The following is a 27568-nucleotide window of genomic DNA, read 5'->3' on the forward strand; positions in this document are numbered from 1 at the left end:
TTACAGTCGAACGGCAACTATCGTTTAAGTCAGGCGTGGGCAAACTAAGGCCCGGGGGCCACATGCGGCCCGTTCAACGTTTTAATCCGGCCCGCCGAATTAAAAAAATAAAATAAAATAAACCTTGTTAATGTTTTATTTTGTAAATACTGTTTTTTTTTTTCAAAGACACATATATTGTTGTAATGCTTTTGTTCACTGACCTCGAGTGAACCTTAACAGGATTCTATTATTAGTGTAATAGAGAGAGTCTACTCTTGTACTAAATCACAGCTGATCTGATTTTATTCTTGTGATCTTCAACGTTGATTTTTTTTTTTTTTTAATTAAAAGGAATCAATTGAACAAGCGACGACACAAAACACGTTTTGTTTTATATCAAAAGAACAGACAGGAGCAAATAGGCGAAAACTTGCGTTCGTTTTTATGACAAAACACATTCTCATCAAAAGTGCATTCAAATGCGACTCGATTGCCCTTTTGACGTTCTCATTTCCAACTAAGCAGCGAGCATGACAATGGAAATTGGGGGGGAAAAAAAAGAAAGAGAGAGAAATGTCTGGTTGCTCTCTCTAATTAGCTTCTCTGTATATAGATCCACGCTCCACTGAGGAGAAATCCACACGCCCCACCCCTACACACACACACACACACACACACACACCCCGACACACATCATGCCTTCCTATATTGTTTACAAATCCCCTTGAGATGAAACTTTGCAACAGAACAATAACGGAACGCTGTGAAAACAAACATGGGTCCTGAGGGTCTGATTGTTCGAACAAGCGTTCGTCCAGTCGAGACAAGAAATCTACTTAAACATTCCGCTCTCGTCTTTAGCTTGCCGCTGACCACAGCTCTGTTCCCTAAAAGTCCGGGAAGAACCACTTCTCTTCATGGTCCGCAGAATTGGATAATAATACATACGTTGTTAAAGAAATATCTGATGAAGCAAATAAATAAATAAATAAAATGTTGGTTTGACGCACCAGTCGAAGCTTTTCCAAAGTTGCTTTTAAAGGACGACGGGCAACTTTTTCCGAGATATACATTTTGGAAAGCCAGAATTTAGAGGCACAGGATTCGATTACAGCTGCGACCTTCCTGTGTGGAGTTTTCACGTTCTCGTGGCTTTTCTCCGGGTGCTCCAGTTTCCTCCCACATTCCAAAAACATGCGCGGTCGGTTAATGGAACCCTGAAAATTGTCTCTAGGTGTGATGGTGAGAGCAGTTGTTTGTATTTGTGTGCCCTGTGATTGGCTGGCAACCAGTTCAGGGTGTCCCCCGCCGACTGCCCGAAGACAGCTGGGATAGGCTCGCGACCCTCGTAAGAAGAAGGCGGCTCGGATAATCATGGCTGGATGTTAATAGTGAGGCAAAAACGTGCACACGTTGACAACTCTGGGCTACTCCGAGCGCATGATTATAATTAGAATGCCCCCCCCCCCAAAAAAAAAAAGAAACGTATGTAACTTTTCTTACCTGGTTTGGATCCTTCAGCCACGGAGCCATTGTACACCTGATTCTTAAACTCGGGTCTGTTGTCGTTCATGTCGATCACGTAGATGTACAAATCGATCGGATTCTCCACCTGGTTGCCGTTCATGTCCACCGCGTGGGCTCGCAGCTGTCGAGGCACACGCGGACACACAAAGACGCCATTGTTAGAATAAATCGTCGCGGGAAAAATGATTCCAACTTTGACTTATTAATTGACGGCTTCATTTCAAGTGGCGACTGTCTTTTGTGAACCGTCTTCACCGCAAAAAAAAGAAAAAAAAAAACAGACATGAAATGAAGTAACTCGTTGAAGCAAATGTGCGGAATGAACTCACATAAACGTGCCGGCGGTGAAGATTGTGGCTTTTTGCTTGGACAGATCTGACAACGGTAATCACCCCTCACATGAGTCGTCTTCATCTACCGGCCTGCTTCCACACGCTCATTTCCCTCCGCCAGCGTCAACCACATCTGACAGGAATGGAAGTCACTAGAACCAATCAGGACTGCGCGGCCCACGAATAAACTGATTGCACTCTACACCAAACTCAAATCGTTCGTTTTAAAGGCGACTATTTAAAGCAGCGCTTGCTGGAAGGGTCACCACGTCAATCAGAACGCGCTAAAACATCCAGCGAAGTCCACGTAGCAGCCGAGCGCCGGTGCAGGTTTCGAAGCACCGTGGGGGGACCCGCTGCCATTTAAAAAAAAATAAAAATCCTTCCTGAGCCACTTAATGAGCCTCAAAATGCAATTTTCCCATTGGCTGAGCCACAGCAACGACGACGACGACGAACGGAACAGCTCAATCTGTTTTCTCAGCGGTGAATATGGCGCACTGAAAGATGTGTGACTTCACTTAGCGGGATTGCGCGCGTGCAATCATGAACCAAGAGGTAGTTTTCTTTGCATTCATTTATGACTTTGTTGACTTGGGCCATGTTGCTTGTGGATTTAGACGTGTTATTCAGCATGCATGCCGTGTGTGTTTGTGTGTGTGTGTGTGTGTGTGTTCCTTTGAATATGCCCCGCAGATGATCCAGTATGTGTGTTTCGATGTCTAGTAGAAAAAATGTAAATGTGATCTGTGGGCCTGAAGGAATGTAGGCGCTTGTGCGGCTTGCAAAAGTACGCGTGAAATGACATTGGTATTCTGTCGGGCCAGTTTTGGTTTAAGTGGACCATGCGCACGAGGGGGGGGGGGGGTAGGGGGGCGGTCGTATTTGCCCATTTGTCCTTTTAAAGGAATTCAGAGACAAACTTCATTTACGCACACTTTTGCCGTTATTTCATGATCTAACCTGAAATATTTGTGCAAAAACGTACACGGCTCATAATATTGCCGTTTAATAATTTTTTTTTTTTAATTAAAATATGATGATGATAATATTATAATAATAATTAATAATAATATGATTAATAGTATATGCAATATGCAATTTAAAGCGTGTTGTCAACTGCTACAGCCTACATCAGGCGTGAGCAAACTACGGCCCGGGGGCCACAAGCGGCCCGTTAAATGTTTTAATCCGGCCCGCCAAACTTGAAAAAAATTAAATGAATAAACCTTGTTCATGTTTTATTTTGTAAATGGTGTGGTGTGCCAAAGACATATTTTGTTGCAATGCTTTTGTTCACTTTCATTTAAAATTATTACTATTATTTATTTATTTCTCAGATGAGGTGAGGTTACCAAAACACTCCATCCATCTGCTCCTGGACCCATTGTGGCCCACCAAACCAAAATGTTTGCCCACCCTTGGCCTACATTGTCCACAAAAACGGTCAACTGTGCAGCAGGTGACGCGTTCTTGATGCTCATTTAAGTTATGAGCAAAACATAGGGCAAGCAAGCCAAGATGGCCCATTTTCACTTACAAGCTCAGTTTAACTATTTTTTTTCATCTTTTTTTGTGGAAAATTAGGAAATAAGTGACTCTTAATTTTAATGAGGAATGTGGCGATTTTCGTCCTGTTGTCATTTTTACCTGCAAACCTATTTTATAATTGCCAACGTTAACGTCAATGAAGAGTTCCTTTAAGTGGAAAAAAGTAAAAGTAAAAAAAACAAAAATGGATCTTTGACATCTTTAGCCGTCAATGGCAGTAAATGAGTTAATCATTCACACGCAGATTCACACTAACGCAAATCGGACTTATCCTTCGGTATGTCTTCTGGTGAATGAGGCCCACAGAAATGAGTGTGTTGCAACAACACAACCAAGCATTAAAAAAAACAACTAAATGTCATTTGCTCAATTGCTTTGCTGAGTCACAGGAGCTTTGCCTGACAAAGCTAAAGCCCAGACTATGATCCACTCTCTCCACTTCCCCCTGGTGCTGGTCTGTCAAAAACAGCAGGCTCTTCTCTCTTTTCACGCGAGCGGCGAACTAACAAGCAAAGTTTGGCCCGTAAGAGCTCAGCAGTGCTTGGAACTTCCTGTCAAGTTGAAATAAAATGAGAGTCGGCGTAAATTTCCCCTGGGCCAATCGCTTGCAACATTCTCTAACCCTAAATCATACATCACATCGCAAGCAGCATGGGTCCACACAAGTCTAATTAGGAGCCCCATTCAAACTAATCCACTTCATACGCCGTCACTCGTCTTTCCTGGGGACTAATAATCTGGCAGTGTCGTTTGGTCCCCAGTTCAGTGGGTGTGTAAGAGAGGCCACGAGCAGTCAACAAACACGCATACTTGTTTATACACACTTCCAAAGCCCACACGGTAACCAGGCGCTCCTCTCAAAGCGAATGGAAAACCCCCTCAAAAGTACAAGACAATTCAATCAAGAAGACAATCCTCTGAAGATTTGTGTTTGTGCCGTACGTCCGCGTGCGTGTTGACAGAGACGGCGAAGTGATCAACTCCCCCTTTTATTCCATCTCTCCTCCGAGACAGGCGCCTGCGTTTGCATCAGTTCTATCAGCCGCACGGCCATCCATCATGCTGACAGGCACGCGTGCGCCGCAGGTCTGAATCTGCGGCGCACCTTGAGTGGAGGTGTCACACTCTTTGGCGATACGAACGGAAACTTGCAGCGTGTGTATATTAACCAATGGCCTGATGTTAAAGGAGCTCTCATGTGGTCCGCGTATCTAATTCGCAAATGCGAAAAAAAGCTGTTGGCACGGCGTTCCGCAGGGGACGTTCAATTCTTCGCTATCTCGTGGGCGTGGGTAATGAGCAACTCTGCAGGTTCCCGCGCGTTCTCAAAGTTAGCTTGCAGCATTGTGGCAGGGTGCTTTGGTTAAACGGGGCGGCTGCCCGCAAAGGTGGAAGGGAGGAACATGAAGAGCGAGGGGAGAATAAGTGGGGGCGGGGGAATCCTCGACCTGCTTATGCCGCACACAAACACACACAGCATCAATCATAGGCGTACTTATAAGGGCACGCACACGCACACACGCGCGTGTATGCATAGTCACCTGCTCATTAGCTCTGATGCTAAGAACAAAGTTTTGAGCGTCTTGCCACATTTCTCTGTTCTACCCAGCCTGCACAGTGGAAATGACAGCTGAAGTGTGTATTGTCATCGAATTTTGAATCAATCAGAGCCCTGCCAGGATGGAGCGATGGCACACAAAGTGCTGGGAATGTGTTCTGACTTGCTGTTTTGTTTTGGCATGCAGCGACATCAATGGCGGAAGGGAATGTAGACAGACGAAACGTGAGGCCGCATTTCCGTGGGAGCGAATTAGAGTGGGAAAGTCGATCCGGCAGACGATTATTTGGGGGTTGACTTACGTGGAAGGAGGCTCTCTCCTCTCGGTCCAGAGGTTGAGTGACAAACATGTTGCCGCTGATGGGGTCAATGTTGTAAATGCCACTCGGGGGCTGATCAGCACCTGCCCCGGTGATGCTGTAGCGGATGCCGACATCTTTGTCCTGGTCTGAGCGAATCTGAGCGGAGAGTCAGAGAACAAAATCAGGAAGGAGCATTTTATTTCAAATACAGATTGTCATGTCCAAGTGAGGGACGGTGCCGCGTTGTCTCAAAAAGTAGATTATATGAACAACAGATTGGGGAAACGGTATTCCCAAAAGAAAAAAAAGAAAAAAAAAAGGTCGGGTAGGCAGCCAGAAATCTTGAGGGGTCAGATCAGATTTGTGGACGATATCTTCTCCCTACGTGTGTCGTCTGCTTCTTTGCCTCTGGTTGGCGGGCCACAATGGGTTGTAAAATTTGACAGATGGAGTGTTCTGGTAAACGCACCTCATCGGAGAAAAAATATAAATCATATAATAAATTTAACGATGTGAACATGAGCAATTTTGTAAACTGAGAATCCGCTTTTCAAATCTGAATTTATTTTCAGTCAAATGCCTGAAGGTGACATTGTCAGAGAACATCGACTTTTGTCCGGATGCTTCTTTGCAAACTCGAGGGGGGGGGGGGGATGAAAAAGTTTGACTGAAGCGTAATATGCCGCGGCGCACCTTAGGTGTGATTAACACGTCGTGTCGAGGGACACGTTTTCTTTGGAACACGTTTTAGTATCCGGCATTTTATTATTTGCGACGACAATAAAAATGTCGATACTTTTTGCTCAGCACCTCGCTGACAAAAGAAGATGCATTTGGAGGACTCCTTTCAGCGGCATTGATTTTCATTTGGTTCCCAAAAAAGACGTCGGAGTCGCCGTCGTTAACGTGACAAGATCTGGATTGCTGGGTCGCAATTTCTGATGGAAAATTCTCACCTCCGCATCCCTTTTTTACGGATTTCCCACAATGGCGCGCATTGATCGGCGAATGCAGTCAATGTGAAACTCGAGCTGCTTTCGTGACCGACGATGGCAGCGAAGAAATTAAGACTCTTAGATACATTTTTTTTTTTTATTTCGTTTTTGAGAAGGTGATCGACAAAAGTGCAAAGAACTGCGTTTATCTTGACGGCCGTTGCGACATCAGGCAGGTTATCCCTCAACTTGATGCTGGAATTCAAGGCCACGTCACATGGAAATGTTCTCTCTTTATTATTTGTTGACCCGTTCATTACCTCGGACACACGTTAACCGTGACATTGTCGTTCGTCACCGCTACAAAAGAGGTTACGTTTCCCATAATCGCCAGAGCCGATTGTAATTTGTTATTCCTCTACAGCAATCCTGTTCCTCGAGGTACGCCGTCCTGTCTGCTTTCCATTTCTCCCTGCTGAAGGACACCGGATTGAAATGATCAGATAATCGGATAAAAAAAGATGAGTAACGATCACGATCATTTGAATTAGAAAGACGTACAGGACAGTGGATCTTGGGGAACAGGATTGAAGAGCTCTGTGCCACAGGACTTTAGCTTCTGTCTGTTTGCACCCTGAAGCAACGAATAACATCATAGCTTTTTTTTTTTTTTTTAGGCGCGCTGGATTTTCCGATTTTAGATTTATACTATGGTGGACGACTGGTTAGCACGATGGCCCCAAAGGTCGTGGGTTCAATTCCGGCAACAGGAAGGGCTTTCTGGTGCCTTGCTCAAGGGGTCCTCAACCGTTAGCAGAAAAATATAAAACTAGCATCTCTACAATGAAGATTTCCCGGTTTCGGCCAATCCCACCAAAAAGACATTTTGGGGGTCTTAATCAATGTTCAATCACATTTTTTTTGGTTTGTTTTGGATTGTTTAAATGAATCTGAAATATTCGGTTGGAATTCCGAGGGAATAATCATAGATTCAAAAGGAGAAAAAAGTGAAAGCTTGCCTCATCTTTGCTCTCCATCTTTCTCTCCCCCTCCTATGCAATTTCCTCGCTGTGCGAGTCCGCAGATCATGCATGAAAATGAAATGACTTCATCCGTTCAGCTTTGACGGCGGCTGCTGCATAAAACATCTCTCTGTTTGAACATGATAGCCGCTCTTTTAATTTCCACAGTTGTCTTCCCACCGCCACCGAGCAGAACTTTGCTGCAAACCTTTCACAGGTTGCAGCACCCCCTCCCCCCCATCCCTGTCGGCATGGCAACCCAGGATGCGGCGTCGTCTCAAATCCAACATGTCTGTCAATCATGTCACGGACGAGGTGGCGCAATCTCTGGATGCTTCTATTCTACTGATTCCATTTGTTTCGCCCGCCGTTTATCCTCCAAACGAATCGGAATCATGAACGACAACAATTTTATTCATTTTCAATTCCAAGCGAACATTTTCTTCTCGAGAAACTTGCCTCCAAGTCCAAGCGGCAGCTTGGTGTGAAGTGTTTGGCAGCTAAAAGTCACAATGTGTTCACAAAGTAAGGAACAAGCTCAGTTCAATAATTCAAAATTCTTTTTTTTTTATACCCCCGCCTCCTTCGACCGTGCACACAATTGCTTGTCCTTGCGTGTCGCCGCAATCGTAGGGGGGCAGTCCCATGCGTAGTTGACGAAATATTCCCCACATGTCACGTGACCTCTGCTGCCAAGCCTGTTTAACACTCCGCTTTGCTGCCACCTGAGATCACATGTCACATTCGCTTGCTGTATCTTAATAAGGAGACTTTTAGATGAATCGACGGAATAAATGAAGAAGCATGACTTCTCCGAGTCGCGGGAATCCCATGAGTGACAACTCCGCAATTGAACCATTTGAATGGAATGCTAATGACAAAAGCGCCGATTTCTTTTGGATTTTTTTCATCCTCCCATTGCGCCGCTTTTCTTTCAGTCGATCACCGTCATCTATCTGGAGTTCTCTTTCTTATTCGAGTCGCTCCCGGTGGAGTGACTGGCTACTAATCACACTAAAAATAGGAGAGAAAGGCAGATGTAAGGGACTTAACGTGATGTCTGTCTCCCTCAGATCAGAGCAGACATCAGATAAGTGACCTATTTGTAGTGATTTCCTTGATTACTGACAACTACTGGGATCCTCTGGGACGAGCGATCAGCGTGAGAGGGAAAAAAAATGGCAACGGGTGGAGGGAGAGAGGCGCAGGGAGTGAAAGCGGCGAGACGAGATGAGGAATTATTGTTGGGGTAAATCTCTTGGGGGTGACGTAGGACGTGCAAACAGAGGGATCTTCATTGAGCATATCGCGACTTTGCTGTCTAATTAGCGGAAGACCAATGATCCGTCTGTCCGAATCTGCTTTGATTGATCGGACAAACATCAAGCTGTTGTTTTTAAAAAAAACAACCTTTTTTTTTTATATATCGTATGATGCTTCCCGAGAGCAAAATTAATTCAGCGGTAAGGTCATTGAAGGACAATGTGCAACAGGCACCCGATGTATTTTGTATGTATTATTACTACGGCGTGCTGGCTGCCATGCGCTAATGGAACATAATCACGTGAAACTGTGAGTTTACACTCTTTGCAAGGCTATTTTATGTCCTATGGCCACTTAATGCTTCGGTTATGTGTTGCAGTCATTTGCAAGCTTTTTACAGGCGCGGTCATTGAGTTTTCCCGTCAGGGTGCATTAAAAAAAAAAAAAAAAAAACCCTCACAGGTTTTGAAAGTAGTGGCAAAAAAACACAGCGATGAAAGCAGTGCTTAACAGCACGGCCATTAAATTATTTGTTTTGCATTTGGCACCTTTTGGCTCCAAATAGCTCGGGAAAACAAGACACACAACAGGTCGTGTTTTATAACACATTTGACTTATAACACTTTGTCTTCCAAATTCAACAGTTGGGAAAAGACGCATTGTGACAGGACCACTCGTCTCACTTTAACGCTTTTATCAAGCACTCAGACCCAACTATTTGTCCATTAATATAAAAAAAAAATATATAATTTTCTATATTATGCCCACTTTGATGCCAAGTATTTTAAATGCCTCCGTCTAACGAGGTGGCGACACGGTGGTCGACTAGTCAGCACGTCCGCCTCAAAGTGGCGCAGGGTTCGATAAAACAATCTCCCGCTTGCGTTCGGATCACCTCGAATGTCTGAATTGCTGCGTTAAGTAGCATCCTTGGAAATCATTGCTTGATAGCGTCTCATCTCTCCCCGCTGTTATATCTTCTTATGGCGTGATAAGCGCAACGTAAATGGCCACGCTGAACGCTATTCTTCCCAAATTGGACTTTTGCGTGGCTCCCACGCCCGCTGCTGCGCCGCTCATCCGTGATGATGCGCTCTACTTTAAATTGGTAACGAGCATTCCAGTCTGATAGGCCCTCCGCTCAAACGCAACGATATTCCAAAAGAGAAAACAGTGAGGCGGTTGATGAAATAAAAAAAAAAAAAGGTCGCTCGACAAAAATCGAGACAGCCTTCAGACTTGATTTGCGGCGGAACACCGAGACAACCGTACGTACGTTCCACACGTGGTCACAACGGAGTCTGCTGAGACGTGTTTGGCGGCGATATTAAAAGCGGAATGCCGCGGCTTGCTTTAAAAATAGTCACGGAGGAGGCATTGCGAGAGAAAAGCTGCAAAAAAAGGGCTCGGCTTTAATATCTCTCAAGTGATCCGTTGACAACCGACATGCCGTGCGGTCTTTCCTGATATTCATAAAAAGCAGCACATTATGGATCAGGAACGCAAAAGAAAAGGAAGAAAGCGCCAAGCAGTGCCGAGACATTGTTGCCTCTTCTTCTTTTTTTTTTTTATTAGGTATGTTTTATGTTTGTGTTGCCACTTTGTCCTCGTCTCTCCCCCAACATTTTACCAATGCCGCCATTTCTCTATTGCAGGCTTGGGCAAACTACGGCCCGGGGGCCAAAAGCGGCCCGTTAAACGTTTTAATCCGGCCCGCTGCACTTGAAAAAAAATGAAATGAATAAACCTTGTTCATGTTTTATTTTCTAAATACTGTGGTTTTTCAAACACATGTATATTGTTGTAATGCTTTTGTTCACTTTCATTTACAAAAAGTTTGCACACCCCTGGTTTAATATAAAATAAAAAAAAAAAATAAATAAAAATATTGAATAAACACAATTTTGGACTTGGAAGACAACCACAGCAAAGTATATCTTGCAAGACTGAAATTCTGTTTAGAAAAAGCCACTGACATTACTTTTGACCTTTAGCTATCAAAACAAATAGTTAATGTCCTCGTCAGCCCTCGTGAGCACACGCGGCTCCGATAATGGAAGGAAGTTAAAAAGAAAATTTATTAAGATCACAATTACTTGTAAAATGTTTTTTTTTTTTGCCGTTGTTATTTTGTAAGAGCCATCACTTAAATGTCAGGCTGTGGAATTCGGCCATTGTTTTGGTGAAACATGTTTATGTGACAGTCTCTTAAATTTTTAGTTGCAGCCATTTTGTGTTTTAACGCTCCATTGATGAGAATTTTATCAGCTGCATTGTCTGATTTTTTGATTAGTCACCCCGAGGACAAAAGAGTTCCACAATTTTTTACATTTTGTAGCTTTAAAATATAGATGAGATGCTTTCTCAAGCATGCCCTTGTGCTCATGCATGCGCGTCACTGCCTCCACCTCAGACCATTAACCAGACGGCGGAATGAAATGTAGGACTGGGCTTAAAAAAAAAAAAAAAAAAGCAATTACAGGAGAACAAATATTAATGGGAGTTAAGAAGTGACGAACAAACTCAATTATGGCATTAGCCGGGCAATTTAGAGGAGCTCTGCAGGAAGAGAGAATCCTGTTGAAATGTACCAGCGGTCTCTCTGCATTAACAATGGCATTAATTCCCCTGAATCAGAGCGTGGGAGAAGAATGAAGAAAATATATCTATTAAGTTCCTTTATAAAGCGCGCCCGAGACATTTTATTTATAATGAGATGGAAATAGAAGATGCCGAAGCCCACGATATTGTCTTACTTACCAAACAGGCTGTAAGGTCTTAAGTTTAAATGCTTCTGTTGTACTATTCTAGCGAGGAATCCTCAATAAAGGAAGAGAAAAAAAGTCAACCACTGTAGATCGTGGGGCTTTCATGCACAAGATGTGAAACCCATGCTGGCTTCCGGAAGAGACAAAGTACATTGAAGAGAAAGCTATTAGAACAGTCTTTGAATTATGAGACACGTTATATTAGGTGATTTTACATTAATTACAAGCTATTATTAGAGTAAATACCTGTAAAAACCTTCACAAAAAATAGTGATAGAAAAAATGCGATTAATCGCAATTAATTACGGATTTTTTTTTGCGATTAATTGGTTAAAAAAATTAATCGTTGGCAGCACTAATATAGATATATATATATATATTATATATACAGTTTTTATTTTGTTTACATGTTCAATAAATCAAATCAAATCAATTCTGATGTTCTTGCACCTTCATTAGTACCAGCAAAAAATAGTGATAGAAAAAATGCGATTAATCGCAATTAATTATGGATTTCTTTGCGATTAACTGGTTAAAAAAAATTAATCGTTGGCAGCACTAAATTATATATATATATATATACAGTTTTTATTTTGTTTACATGTTCAATAAATCAAATCAAATCAATTGTTGCACCTTCATTAGCACCAGCAACTTGCATACTTCAACCTAATCTACTGCCATGTGCTTCCCCGGGGCCTTGAGAGCCTGGCCAATCAGCAGCAACCTGCGGCCAGTTGAAAGCACTTCTGGCATGCCCAAGGCGGACTCGAGCCAACCAATCAGTTCAAGGCCGGGCTTGAGAGGAGGACCGTGTTTGGATCGGGGGAGCGACTGCGGCTGCCAACGAGAGTCCAGAGGGGAGTCGTAGTGGTTCAGAGGGAGCTGCCAGCGGGGTCAGAGTGCTTGACAGTTATTTAGTGAGAGGCTGAGCTTTGCGACACACCACGACAGCACACAGCTTTTGTACAACTGGGATGGCTCGAATGGGACTGTCACCCTCTAATTGTCCGACCGGGAATACTGCGATTGACAAACACGTTCCCTCGCAGAGATTTGCACCAGAGAGCGTACAAAAGGTGTATTTTTACACCTTTTTTTTCTGGCTTCAATTCATGAAACATATTTTTCATATCAATTCTACAGGTCCAGATCTTATTATCATCGCTGCTAGCTCGTGTGTGTGTTTTATTTTTAATACAACAATTGGAGTATTTTTTGAAGATTTTTCTCTTACAGTGGCTCCTATATGTTAGAAATGCCGAGACATGGCATCCATTGATTTTCCATACCGCTTATCCGCATTATGAGCTGGAAGTGATTTTGGGCGAGAGTGGGCGGGATACACCCTGAACTGGGCGGCGGCCAATCGCAGAGCTTACGTACGCAAACAATCGTTCACACTCATATTCACCCCGACGGAAAATTTAAAGTCGACAATTAACCTAGTGTTTGTTTTTGGGATACGGAAGGAAGCTCGGGAGTAAAATCCACACAGCGTGAGAGAACCACAAAACAATCTTGATTCTCAAAACAGTGAGGCAACACCGTGCTGCCGATAGGATCACTTAATTCAAATTCAAATTACGTTCTAGACCAGGAACACTGCAACTCTTAATAAATACAAATTCGAATAAAAAATTAAAAATGATTAAATACATAGATAACTGAGGGTCAGTTATCTACGTTAGTCGGACCACCTGTGATAATGCGGTAACAAAATGTCAAAACAAAATGTCAATTCCATTTAAAAACAACACAAATACAAACTGAAATAAAATGCCATTTCCATTTTGGCAGACATTTAAATAAATAAATAAAGCAAAGCACACATACCACTTGATGTATTCTGATCTTATTTTGAAAAGGTCCACAAATAGGCAGCGGCGGGCCAGATGCGGCCCGGGGACCGTCAACTGAGTACCGCTGGTCTAGACAATAATGACGTGACAAATAAGTGGTTCGTCCGGAATACCGGATTTTTATCGGAATAATGAAATGCTGTATTGTGTTTGTCAATGCTTGAACAAAAAAAAAAAAAAAAGCTAATTGATCATTCGGGAGTATTCACGCAATTTTGTCAATACAAACAAAAACAAATTAAAGGAACGAACAAGACTGACCTTCCTCAAACTCAGCATCGCTGAATTTGATTTTCCATTTCACAATGTCAAACAAGACCTTTATTTTGAAATGCTCCCGTCTGAGAATCGCTCATTACGCCGTCCAAGAGGGAGTGAAACTCCCTTCCTGTTAATTTGCAGCGGGTAATGCCATGTGTTGTTTCTCTTCAGATAACTTGTTAGCAATCGTCTCCAATCATGACGATAGATAACAGATGAGAGCGAGGCCGTAACATTTGAATAAACTCGCCGATAAATCCGTCGTCATCGCTATTTGAAGAAAAAGAAAATCTCCTTTACGACTGGCGACATTGCGCAATTTTTTATGCGACGCGAGAATACAGGCGTGCGCATTCAAGAAAAAAATTGCCCCCATTCTTTGTTCTATTTTCCGCCGAACCCGTCAGACGAATTATTCCAATCGTTTGTCGAGCAAATGGATGAGGGTGCATGTCCTCATCGTGAGAAAGACGAGCAAAATGAGAGCAACTATTCCTGGAAACCGTGTTCGTCTGGATGACTCAGCATGAACGCCACACAATCTGGGAGTCGGGAGAAAATGGAAATTGGGCCCCGTCCTGATTCCAACCTTGAAAGAAAATGTCAACAAACTATCATCTTCGATCCGAAGAAAAACGAACCCGCTGTGAATTTCAGTCACCAACGGAGAGCAAGGTTACACATTTGACACGAATTTAGACGCTTTAATGCATGTTTGTGCACTACAAAAAAAAAAAAAGAAATAAATATGAATTGACTTCATTTTATCTTCTCAAGTGGTTGCAGGAAACAAAAAAAAATCATCTGGATGCAGTTACATTTTTAAGTGGACTTTCAGGATCCATCTATGGCTAATTCTTTTTTCATGTAGCGCATTTTCCCGACGATAAGCCGCTACTTTTTTCCTTGATTTTGAACCATGCGGCGAATACAACGGTGCAATTTTTCTGTGGATTTTTATTTCACCACTAGGGGCGCTCTATAGTTCATAAAATACGCTAAATAAATCTCGATTCATTTTTTTTCAACATAGAAAAGTGCGGCTGATGTCGTTTTTTTTTGTGTTTTTTTTTAAGTGTGTGTTCAAGGCTAGGCAGTTTGTGCTTAAGTTTCGCCTTTGATAAAAATGTCACCCAATGAGGAGCCTCTTGTGGCGCCCGTGACTTGTGATTTAATTCCCTCGCGCTTCTCGTGATCTTGTCGGCGAGCGTAATCATATTGGCCCATTGAAAATAATGAGGTAACGCAAAGCGCGCCGAGTTGTCGCTCTCCCACCCACATGAAAACATTTTCGATTTTTCTCCCCAAAGTGTGACGGCATGATCAAAGTCCTGCTTGATAGATATCATCGTTACAGCTCAATTTAGCGGCAAAGCAAAAAGTCACAATCACTTTCTTCTATCATCTTGTGATTGGGGGAATCCAAATGTTTTGAAAATTGTTTTCAGGTAATTGATCATCTCCTCGGTTATGGTCAGGAAAATAATTTTCAACTCAGGTTGAATGCAAGTGGGATTTTCGGATAAGATCAAACTGTTTTGGCCCATTACTGCCGATGAGGTATGCAAGAGACAGGTGAGCGAGAGAACGCCACAAATGACCTGACATGGCACGTTGGCTTCCATCTCCACATTCGATACAGCCACAATTATTGAAGACCATCCAGCTTCTTTCATCTTCGGCAGCATTTAGAAACAGTAATCCACGCCTTTGTTCCATCTCGGCCGGATTTTTGTCATGCACTTTATTTTGGAGTCAGCCAGCCTGCCCTCAAGCGCCTCCAAAATGCTGCTGCTCGCCTTTTAACGGGAGCTTGGAAGACGGATCACATAAGCGCAATCTTGACTTCTCTTCACTGGCTCCCAGGGCACTTTAGAGTTCCTTTTAAGAGACTTCTATTTGTCGTGAAATCTTTAAATGGCCTCGCCCCAATGTAGCGCTCTGACCTCCTCAATCACCACCCACCTCTTTCGATTGTGTCATTTCTAGTATCTGATGGCAGCAAAGCTCAGTTCCTTAACTGTAATTAATCTATTAAAAACGGACAAAATGGCGACCAGAAAGCATGAGGGAAGGAATAGTTTCCCAGCTGTCATAAGGATGATGTGAAAAAAAAAAAAAAAAGTCGCTCTCAGCAATATCGGAGCCCGAGCTCGATATACGTCGCGTGAAATGCACACTTAGGAGGGTTGAGTTGCAGAGGGAGTTGAGGATTGAGTTTACGCCGTGATTTAATTCCTTACGGGGAGTTCCAGCGCTGGGGATTCATTCAAAGTGTCACGTTTCTCCCATGTTGCTTTTCTCCATTAAAATCATCCATCTCGCCGTCTCGCCGTAGATCATCTATACCAATTATCCTGCGCACGATCGCATGAGCTTCAGTTGCTCCCGGATGACATCGGGAGAAGAGGAGCTACACCCGGGTTACAGTCGCGGTCTGTCAAGGGGACAATTCCGTGCACTCGCCGTTGCTTTTAAAGGTATTGGAGAACCGGAGGAAAAAAAAAAAAAAAAAATCAGGAATGAATGGCAGCGCTGTACTTTAGGATTAAATAAATAGACAAATAAATACTTAAATAAATATATGAATGAATGAATGAATGAATAAATAAATAAAAAAATAAATAAAAAACTGGGATTGAGAATACACTTTCAAAAGATTTTTCGAGGCATCCATTACATGATAGTCAGGTCAATATGAGTAAAATACTTTAAGTCCGAGGCACCTAAAAATTTGCTAATTCACAAATCCTAATTCTAAAAAAAAAATAAAAAAATAATTGAATTGCCTTTCACGTTATTTCAACTAATATCGTGTAGCATCATGATGTGTTAAATGTCGCCCACTCGGCATCCATTGCAGCCTGATCCTTCTGGAGGCGGGATTCCCCCATCTGTGGTCCCTTCTCAAGGTTTCACATTTTTCCCCTGATGGGCTTTTTGGAGTTTTTCCCTCGCCCACCTGAGGGATTAAGATCTGAGGAATTTTTTCAATATTCGTCAAGTGCGGACATGTGAAGCCCTTTTTGAGACTTTCTTGTGAATTAAACGCCGTATTCGCATATGCTCAAAAGCAAAAAAACAAAAAACTAAATAGAATCCCAAAAAGGAAGCCAAGATGAGAAAAGGAATTAAGGAGTTTCATTCTGCTTCCTTTCCTGGCACTCCATCTTATGTGTGTGTTTTGTTCGAGTGAGTGTTGTTGAGCTTTAGTGGAAAATCTGCCCTCATGCCAACACACTTGGGAAAGGCGATTTCTGTAATACGGCAATGTAAGCCTCGCTGTACAAATGGGCGTGAGGGACTTTGTGTGGAGATGTGTGTGTGTGTGTGTGACTGCTGGAAATGCCAGCAGAAAAGCCGCATGTCTGTGCGGGTGACTGATAAGAGGCGGCCAGTGAGGAGAGTTTTAGAAGAGCAGCATTATGCCTTCCATGGAAACTTTTTTACTTATTGAACATTTTCATCAGCTGGCTCCAATCGCAAGCAGGTTACAAATGATTATATTATTATATTTCAATATCAGAGCGCCCGCCCGAGAATGCGGAATGATTTGCTTGCTCTGCCACAAGGACACTCGAGTTCAAAAGTGACTTTTTGGAAAAAAAAAAAAAAAAGACATCCTTATAATAATATAAAAATAATTTCCCGCCAATTTTGGCGTTCTACACTTGGGAAAATGTGGGTGTTTGCATAACGGCAATAATTAACGTCAATGCTCGGTGGTAAAAGACGAACTGAGATGTGAAAAATATTCCATTGAGGGAAAACGCTTTGGAGTCAACTATTGTTCTATTCCTCGGAGACTTTTTTTTTTTTTTTTTTCTTATACCTTCTGTTCGCTTCTCAAGATATGGAAAAGTGAACGATATCAAATATTTCCTGGCAAGAAATCTGAGCTAAACGCAACCGTTTCAGTTTCCCGACGGTGCTTCCGTCGCACGTGGGCGGTTAATGACATCGCGACGTCGGCCTCGTGCGATATCGGTTTGGATTTGGAGTTCTCATTTCATTTGGAAAAACGACACTCACTCTGACAAGCATGTGAGGAAAGGGTCCTCGGGAATTCTCCGGTACATTAATGGGCGGGATGACCCAGTCTCGCTTCTGTCGCCTCAGCCCATTCCCGTAGGAGCTTCTCTGATGTTTTCGAGGAAACTTGATCACTCGCGGCTGGGAATCCAAAACTCTTGATAGCATTTCTTCGATGCTGACCTGGAGAGAAAAAAAAATCATGAAATTTCAAAGAGAGTCATGAAAAGCCCCCCCAAAAAATTAATAAATAAATAAAAAAATAAATACGAGGTGTCAAGCAATCAACAATTCTTGTTTATGAGAAAAAGAAAGCATTTTTAAATCCAGAAAGGTCAAAAGTCACGACGCCTCCGACAAGCCAGCTCAGCCGGTGTTCAAGGCGTTTTTTTTTTTTTTTTGGTATTTCCGCCGCATCCTGAGATTTTTTTTTTTCAGACAGACAACTTTATCTGCGCAGGTCTTTGTCCTCGGTGTCACTGCGAATCCCAATAAACAATATGACATTTTCCTGTCAGGCTATCATCAGATAAGACGCATGTTGATTAAATACTGCTGCAATAACAAAAGCGAGCGGCGATGGAAGGAGGAGACAGCTTTTCGGGTTTGTTTGTACTTTGTGGAATGGATGTACAGTCTTTTATTGATTCTTTATTTATTTTTTTTTTAACCGTAAAGTGGTTAAACGCTGTTCACTTTGTGGAATAGTTGACGCATAATCCATGTTTTGTGTGTTTGTCGGTGGATTAATTCCAGTGATGGCCTTCTCTGCTGGCCTAACAGATCACATTGGTGTCATATTAGATCCTAGTGTTGAATATTTAGGAGTTAAGTTTTTATCCAATCAGAATTCAGCTCGCTCGTGTTGCCGGGCAGATTTCACAATAACAGTAGCGGGCACTATTCGTCCGAAGCCTTCAGATACAATCGTGCGGGCGTCTGTGCTGTGTGTCAAGAGGGCTTTTACCATTGATAGACAGTTGCGATAGCCAATCAGATCACGAGTTGATGACAGTGAGGCCTTCTTGAAGGTGATGAACGCGGCTTGTGATTGGATACTCACAGCGCTACGCGGAATTAACACAATAGAAAATTACAAAAATGTAAATTATATTTTCGCTTTTTCAAACCACAATGGCCGGAAGGAGGGAATTTAATTGCAGATACGCTTGCGACGGCATTTTCAAGTCGGACATTTCTAGAGAAGCAAGGTTGTCCAACAGTCACGTTTTTAATGTTCAGCCGTAGTGTCATAAATGATGGCAATACGAGGGGGATTGAATCAAGTCGGAGTGAGAACGACTTCACTGAAGGCCTACGTGTGAAGTGCACGGCCCCCCGCTGATTAAATCATTCATTTTGAGTTAAAGGCCCACGTTAGAAAGGAAAGCTCCCGGTGGGAAAAGATTGTGTCCTCATCTGTTAAAATGAGCTAGAAAGATGGCAACATGTTTTTTTTTCCCTTGTAAAAGGCTTGCATTGCTGTAATCCACCTAATCCTATTGTTGTCTTTTAAGAACACACACACACGCGCACGCACACAAACCGGGAGAGAGGTTGTAACCTGACGCTCAAGAGAAATCCTCCAGCTAATCCCAACAGGACACACCCAACGCCGTCGTACGTCTATTTGTCACACATCCAATCCATTTGTTAGCCGTGCCAAGGCCAAACGGGATGCGCTTAAGCGACTCATACCTCACACATTTCCAGCTCTGGGATTTAAGGTCATGGCAGGCCGACGATGTGAACAGTCTGGCGATGGGATTGAGCTTGGCGGGGGGCAGAAATGTTTAGACGGCAGCAGGAGGAGCCAGCGCACCAGATGTGTTTAGCTGATAAGATATCTTTGGTTCCAACATCGCTCGACCACAACACTTGTCGGTTCTTTTGCGCGAGTACGGCAGGCGAAATTATTCTCTGAAATATTAATATTAATGATACAATGATGAGTTGATATTCTTGTAACGATAAAAACCATGCAGCAAAAGCAGGATCTGGTACTTGTTGCTAATGCTAACAGCTAGCTGCTAGCAACTATTAGCCTCTAACGCCCGAGACTTGTGTCGTGTCATAAAATGACGGCGAAATTACTTAGCGGTTTGTTAGCGTGCTAAATGATAGCGTCATGTCAATTAAAACTGCAATAAAGCAAACCGAAAGCTGGAAAACGGAAGTCAAGGTAGCCGTTATGTGCATAATTGTTTTTGCCCACAACATTGAATGCGGACACAATGATTTGTGTGTGTGCGTGTGTGTGATTGTGCGCACAGGATATCGAGCCAGTTAGTGCAAATGGCTTCACAAAAAAAAAATAGAAAAGGAAAGCCAGAGGCGGGCAGGGCCAGCTGGCAGCTCTCTGCTCCCGGCTATGCCGCACATTGCGCGGGACATTCTACAGGCCTGAAGCACCTCAAGCTGTGGAGCTGACATCTGGAAGTTTTCACTCTGACAAACAACCAGGACAATACGGCACGAGCTCATTGCTCATTCTGCGCACAGTGCGCGTTTATTTGATCGAGGTCTTTGGAGATATATACGGATGTACTTTTTTTTGTCTTCAGCGTTGTAGTGTAATTTCCCTTTGACGTGGATGATAAGGAAATAGATCACAGCACAGCACAGCAAGTCCTCAGTGAGAACATGTGCTTGTAAAAGTCACGAGAGTGAATAAAAGGAATGCTAAATTCTGTCGTTGTATTTTTGAATCGCGGGAAATTCCAACAAATCTATCCTGAGTGAGCTTTCTGCTGCACGATATACAGCCAATATTTCAGACTTGAACGTACCATATTTGCCAGACTATAAGGCGCACCTGTATATAAGCCGCGGCAAAAATAAATACAAAATAAAATAAAATAAAAATAAATAAATAAATCACTAATTTAAAAAAAAGAAAAAAAGGATATATCGGCCGCCCAGGCTATAAGCCGCAGTTCTCTATGTTGAAAAAAAAAAAAAGAGTTGTTTACCGCACATAAACTGATTCTTAAAACTGTGTCTTCTAACAGAGCAACAACTTTGCTAATTAAAACAGAACAGACCCAAGAGAGAAAAAAAAAAAATCAAGATTTATTTTGGGTATTTTCTGAACTATAGAGCGCTCCTACTGGTGAAAAAAAAAAAATCCACAGAAAAGCAGCACCGTTGTATTCGCCGCATGGTTCAAAATCTAGTGGCTCATCGTCGGAAAAATACGGTTCACACATCCAAAGTGCAACTATTTAGCACTGCAGACTTTGGTATCCCGTGACCTACCAAGCAACGGGGTCCAACGATTCTCCCACCTTGAAAGCTCCATTTGTAATCTAACGTGAACAGGTGAGACTATCTTGAACAGAGTGTGGTAAAAATGCAAATCAAATACGCAGTAAAACCTGTTCCGGGAACCAGTGGATTTCGGAGCCGCTGGTGCATAACTAATAGGCTCTAAGCTGGTGGAGAAAGCGAGCCACCGTGCCATGAAATGAGAGCACTCAATGAGAGGCCCTACCTGCGTGGGGTGTGATAGCGTTTGTGCATAAACACAGCTGAAAGACTCCAAAGGCCAAAGAGGCGGCATTAAACATGGCAAAAAATGAACATTCCAGGTGAGCTTTTTTTCTTTGACTAAAACAGGTGAGCAAGTGTTATTAAAAGCAAACGAACGCGCTCTCGAGATAGCAAGACAAGAAAGCTGTGATGGGAGATAAATCTAGCATGTAATTGGCATCACGTCTCGCTTGAGCTGCTTTTCTCTGATGTTTGCATGTTGGAGCGAAAAATAGCAGCGTAACGTCCAAAGTGTAGGGACCGGATTTTCAAAATAAATGAAAAGGGCTTCGTTGAAATGCTTTTGGCAATTGGCAGCAACCCGCAGCATTGCTGTGATGACAGGCTGCCCGTGTCACAGGCAGCAGAATCAGGACCCCAAATTCTCTCGCTCTCGCACTACATTCATATAATTATATCCTAGTGTTGAATTTTTTTTTTTAGGTTAGAGTTTTTATCCAATCAGAATTCAGCTAGCTTGTGTTGCCAGGCAGATTTCAGAAAACATTCGTCCGAGGCCCTCAATTCTCTCTCCCTCTCTCTCTCTGCCCCCCCCCTCTCTCTCTCTCTCTCGTTAGGCGGGGGAGTTATGCAAATAGAACTTCACTGAAGGCCGAGGTGTGAGATGCCGGCCCGCCACAGCTGTAAAGGATGTGTAAGTGAAAACACAAAATTGGGGTACCTTTGTCAGCGGTAAAGGATGTGGATGTCCAGCTGGTGCGAGCTTCACCGTGGTTTCCCAAATGCGCGGATCAAAGAGCTCCCGAGCAGTCACCATGAATTGGACGGGTTGGGAGAGGTTGGCAAAGTCCTGTTCGGCATACACAACCCCATCGGGCCTCACGCTGAAGTTGGGGTCACTACTAACAAAGCCCACTTCTCTGCTGTGCTGGCACTCTTCAAACTTCACTGCAGGAGAAAACAGAGAGAGAATTAGAGAACATCAAAGTGAGATTTACTTCATGAGGGTTTGGCAAATCCTTGACACATTTTAAGATTAACCTGCAGCCGTCAGAACCTATCTTGAAATATCTCATCCCTTTTTGCTGTCACGTCTGATTCCTCACTTTTGACATCCGCGGCGAAATGAACTGCTTATCTTTTTTTTTTTGAAGCAGATACACAGGGGGGGGGGGGCTAATTCTCTTTTGTATCATTCTTCTTTCCAAACTAGACAGATAGCGATGTCAAAACAGAATTTCTCTGCGCTTCTCCAGGGAACGCATGAAGACGAGGTCCGAAGGAAACGAGACCGACCGGGCTCGACTGCCGAGCGCATAATGGCGTCGCGGTTGTTCGAAGCACGTCGGATGAGGTTTTTGGGTGTGTATCGGCATTCATCTTTCCACATTGTCAGGGATTCCCGCAGTGTCAAGAATGCAAAGGCGGTCTGGTTTAATAATTGCAGAAACCTGCCCTGGGCCTTCCACCTCTGTGCAAGTTGCTTCCGACGAAACTCAACCAAGCATTCTTTTATAGACTGCGGTGCACTCATGCTGCAACTGAAAAGAGCTTTCCCCAAACGGTTGTGTGGAGAAAGCCGGAAATCGTCAAAAACAGGTGGGCAAACTACGGCTCGGGGGCCACAAGCGGCCCGTTAAACGTTTTAATCCGGCCCGCCGAACTTGAAAAAAAAATAAAATTCTTGTTCATGTTTTATTTTCTAAATCTTGTGGTGTGCCAAAGATTTTTGTATTTTGACGCAATGCTTTTGTTCACTTTCATTTAAAATGAAAAAAAACAAAACATTCCATCCACCCGCCTCTGTCAAATTTTAGAACTCATTGTAGCCTGCCCATCAAAAAGTTTGCACACCTCTGGTCGAAAAAGATTTCACGGGGACGAAAGGATCCAGCCTGAGCGCGGATCGATGACATCATTCCCCATTCGGTCCGTATCGCGCATGAGTAAAATGTATCGTAAATATTGCAAAGACGCAGACGCGTGAGAGATGGTCGTGTGCTTCCGTGCAGATATTGCGATGACAGCTGACATGAATATGCCATTAGAAAAGCCCAAACACGGAACAAAGTGACAACATCAGACAAACGCAACAGCTTCATCCTCGTGCCAAATCGTATCAATGCTCGATGCGTCATCATCGCCGTCGCACGATTCGCAGCGCGGCGCCTCGGCGCGCGTGCCGAGAATAAATGACGGGCGGTTTTCGGCACGTCGGCCTTGTTAGGACACATCGACGGCGGGTTGAAACGCATGTGCTGTGATCATATCTCAAACGGTGGCTGCTGATAAAAAGACAAATTGATTTCATAAATCAAACAAGGCAATAGAGTGACTGTTATGAGCAATGGCAGAGTGATTTTTCAAAAATCCAGTCTGAGGAATTATACACAGCCATCTTTTTTTTTTTTTTAATCAAGCCATCTATTTAATTTATTGCTCAACTTCTTGTCAAAAGTAGCGTCCAAACAACAGGCTAATAAAGCAGAATCTTCCGGCTGAGCATCAAACAAATGACGCCGCTTGCGTTCGCCATCTGAGTAATTGCGCACGAAAACCAAACGGAGGTAAACACGCCGCCGACAACGTCTGCATCTGTCTTTGTTGGCAAATGCCATCGGTATTTTTATGCCATCGAGCGACGTCCTTACGGGAGTGAAAAGCTTTTTGCAAAAAAACAAAAAACAAAACGATCACTTGGCTTTGATGCCACGCACAAAAGCGGAAGGTGATTTAACAACAGGTTGTGACAACATAACAAAGACCCGCTTCGAATTGGCCACGCATTAATTGCCATGGCAGGCATGCATTATGGAAATGGCTTCGATTCACTTGAATCCAGCAGGCTAATTGTTGTCACTCAGACGGCTCTCTCTTGTGGTGCAGCTGGAGCGGTGACACGTGACACGTGACACACGTGCCACACGCGCGTTTATGTTGCGGTGTCTGCGTGCGCGTGCGCGTGAGCGTGCGCGTGAGCGGCTAAGCGCGTAGGAGTTAGTTCAGAGTACATTGAGTTTGAAAAGCCGAGCTTTTATTTTTAGTCTTGATTCTTCGGTAACAACGGCAAGGTCTCGGAAGGAAGTGTTTAAAAGCACACGTGAGCATTTATGTGTCGCGTTCCAGGTGGCTCGCAAATTTGTTTCATCAAAAGAAATGGGGCACTGAAACTTTATTTATTTATTTTTAGAGAAAGAACTAAACCGACCCTGGTGTTAGACATGTTCGTGTGCAGAAATATTGAGAGATACTTTTTTTTTTTTCTTTTCATGCCTCGTGGGAGAGGAGGAGACACGCAGATTTGGACTGATATGTTTTGTTTCAGAAACTATGCTCACTATGTTCAGAATTTTTAGCTCATCTATTTAATTTCTGTTGTTTAGTGATGATAAAATTATCCATATTTTGGCCGTTCTGGCTATGTGGGAAGTCCCCCAATTTTTTCTTTTAACATAAATATCCATCTAGTTGTAAGATTTCAAATTTCTTTTGTTGGGAGTTCTAGGCTCTCTCATAATCTAGAGTAGAAATACAAATTGGTACAGACTACTTCCTGGGGAGAGACAAAAAATTTAAACCCCGTGCAGCTTTAAACTGCCTGACAATTATTTTAGGAATAATAGAGACCATTTGAACGTGTCGGTTGATTTTGGCTCGGAAACATCTTTTCTGTAAAAGCAATTCACGATGAAAAAAAAAAAAAAAAAAAGCGTTTGTGAATTAAGATGTTGCATACAGCTGTCAGCAATTTGATAAACACCTTTGTGTGTTTCTCTTCGTCTTGATATGTCCTGCCATCCACAACATCGGTTGACAGGCGGCTGAGGGTGTTGTCATTCCGCTTGGTTACTCGGATCGAGACACACGCAGTAAAAAAAAAAAAAAAAAAAAAAATGGTGCCCGATAGAGCGGCTAGCACATTGCGGAGGGGGCTTCAACGGAGGACGGCCAAGAACGCCAACGACACGACAGCAACATGAAGCCGCGCTTTTGCACTTTGTCTCTTCCTCTTAGCAGATCATCCGCTGTGACCTTCCACCACTGGCGTCAATCTTAGCCTTGTGTTCCTCCCGCCGAATGAAAATAAGTTGTAAAGTAAGTAAGTAAAATTGCTACTGCGTGAAATCCTCGATTGAATCGAAAATCAATTAAAATGAATCGAGAATCGAAAATGGAATCGAATCAAATTGATTTGGGAAATTTTAATTGATACCCGGCCCAAGTAGAACGATTATAATAATTCAATTATCGTGCCCGTTTTTAAAAGACGGCAAAATGAATTTTTTCAAAAACTCTCTCTTTACCGATGCGCTTTATTTTTTTCGAGCAAAAAAAAAAAAAGAATAAATTTACTGAATTTGATTGCGTCAGCACAAACTCAAATCATCTGGATCCATTTTTTTTATGTAGACTACATAGTAGACGACACATCAACATAACACCATTTTTTTTTAAGTGTAGGAATTGGAGTGGGAGGCTGTAACGCACTCTTCGCATATAGAGTAATGCATTGATGAGAATGGCTCTTAAGGAATTCAATTCCCGTGTGTGTGTGTGTGTGTGTAATAAATGTGTAAGTACTATCCATTCGTGTGGAGAAAAGTGCAGCCGGCTACACACGTTTCCCTTACTATTAGGTGCTGCACAATTACAGGGTTGGAAAAAAAAAAAAAAAGACCTTTGTAACAGCGACAGTTCACTTGTCGTGTCGATGCGGCCAACATCGGCCCACACACGCATGGGATGCACTCAATGCCTGCTTTGTTCCTTATCTATCACCTCCCTCCTTTTGCAGGTAGAACATCTGCGAAAGAAGACGCTCCCGAGCAACGAAGGCGTTGGTGCCGACGAGCCTGTCAGGGTACCGAGGTCTTTATCCGGCGCCACAACCAGATGATGTTTGCGTGGGCCACATGCTCAACAGTTTTCTTTTCACAGGGGCTTCTCGCTTCGTTACCGACGACGTTCGCAACCGGCTAGCTTGCGTAGCGGCGTGAGAATACATTCGTCGTCATGCGGCACATGAAGGCACATTAACACCATTTTTTTTAATTGATGCAAAGTGTTTTTCATGCCAGTATTAATTTGAATTTTCATTTTAATAAGGTAAAAATTTGTGTTGCATGGCGGCTGTGGGAACGGAACTCCATTGGTCGGATTGAGTAGATTATTGGAGGATTTTGGCCATCCCGGGCTCTGCCGTTTTTATCTCTGCATTAGCCTCCTCTCATGTGTGCATTCATGAGGAGGCTTGAGGAATGAAAAAAAAAAAGGGAGAAAGGGGCAGATAACGTGGCAGAGTGAGAGAAAGGCAGAGCGGAGGCAATTAAAGGACTGGCTCGCCAGATTGAAGTTGAACTTGATACAGACTCTCTCGTCTGGTCTTGCGGGGTACACGTAATCAAGATTGTTCAAAGGAGAGACGGAACATAAAAATATTGAAGTTTTTTTTTTTATTTATTTATTTATTTTTTACTTAATTCTACTGTCTGCTGCTTATGTTTTGAGTTTTTTGGTTCTCATATTTTTTGCACGTCATAAATAATAAATACTTGTTAGTCTATTGCATTGGTGTCCAAAATATGGCCCGCGGGCCATTTGTGGCCAGTTTTAAGGGTCCAGCGGCATGTAGAAAAATAATATTTGCGACTAATACATTTCTTATTTATACTGTAAAGCTTTTGGAATTATTTGCAAAATGCTAAATAATTATTTACAATTAAACAAGCAACACCACCAACTGCTTGTGCGGCTTTTCTCCGGGTGTTTGTCCAACTCGTCAACATATCGCATGAATGATTCTCAAGTAACCGCTTTAAAAAAAAACAAAAAGTGTGCAGGAATATTGAAGAGTTTCACCCAGTTGTGAACTTTAATGACCACAATCTCTGCTTGTAATCTCGTTTCTCTTTTTTGGGCTGGATGTCACATCAGCGGCTGCCCACGTCGACGACGTGAAAGCCGCCTTCCAATCAAGCCGTGCATCGAGGAAACCGAAAAAGTTCTCGATTGATTCACGAGCTCCGTGTTCTATGATAATGAGAAACGTTCCTTTTGAAATATTGCACGCTGCACAGACGCCTTTTGTTTTGATTTTTTTGTTTCCGTTTGTTTTTTGTTTTTTTTTCTTACTGGATGGCACTTCTCTCGGGCGCACGGTGCCCCACAGGCTTCCCGCTCGATTTCGCCCAAGCAGCGAAGGAGCGCCGCTTATCGCTGCAATATCTTTTTTAAAGAGGTGAAGCGAGGAAACGGCCTCAAGGCAATGTCCGTCCGCACAATGTCTCTTATCTCCTTGTACATTGTAATGATTTCACGTAGCCAAAGGCGAGGTGCCGGGACACGACATGGGCCGAATGAACTTTGGGCTGGGATCAAGGAACAAAAGGGGCTGGTGGGTAATATCAGTGTCTCTCACTGAGCCATATAATTACTGTGATGAAAACTCATTATTCTCATGTAAGTACTTTTCGGGAGGTCTCGCGCTGCGCAAAAAGGAAATGGTTTCATGTGAGGAGCAAACTTTTTAGTTTGAGATAAGGTTTTAACTTTGGGGGGGGGGGGGGGGGTGACTTACAGATTGTCCGTGATGTGTTGATGACTGCAGCAGCTCTTTGGATTTGATATTAGGGAGGTCATCATAAAATGAGACGGCGTCCTCAGAGACAACGTAAGCATTGG

The 27568-nt window shown here is 43.1% G+C and overlaps 1 protein-coding gene across 7 annotated transcripts in view; it reads right to left on the reverse strand.

Annotated features, from left to right (window-relative positions):
* The window catches only part of LOC148326806 (cadherin-4-like), a 212100-nt gene that overhangs the window by 25781 nt on the left and 158751 nt on the right, over positions 1–27568 (reverse strand). For all 7 annotated transcript variants that reach the window (XM_088309162.1, XM_088309164.1, XM_088309161.1 and 4 more), the window contains 4 exons: positions 21609–21835; positions 17396–17578; positions 5253–5408; positions 1486–1630 (listed from right to left, as the gene is read on the reverse strand). In XM_088309162.1, coding sequence (XP_088165288.1) covers positions 1486–1630; positions 5253–5408; positions 17396–17578; positions 21609–21835 — 711 coding nt within the window. The remainder of the gene's footprint in view (positions 1–1485; positions 1631–5252; positions 5409–17395; positions 17579–21608; positions 21836–27568) is intronic.

This window comes from Idiotropiscis lumnitzeri, chromosome 11 (assembly GCF_059441095.1).
Source record: "Idiotropiscis lumnitzeri isolate Australia: NSW breed Sydney's pygmy pipehorse chromosome 11, RoL_Ilum_1.0, whole genome shotgun sequence".
NCBI classification, from domain to species: domain Eukaryota; kingdom Metazoa; phylum Chordata; class Actinopteri; order Syngnathiformes; family Syngnathidae; genus Idiotropiscis; species Idiotropiscis lumnitzeri.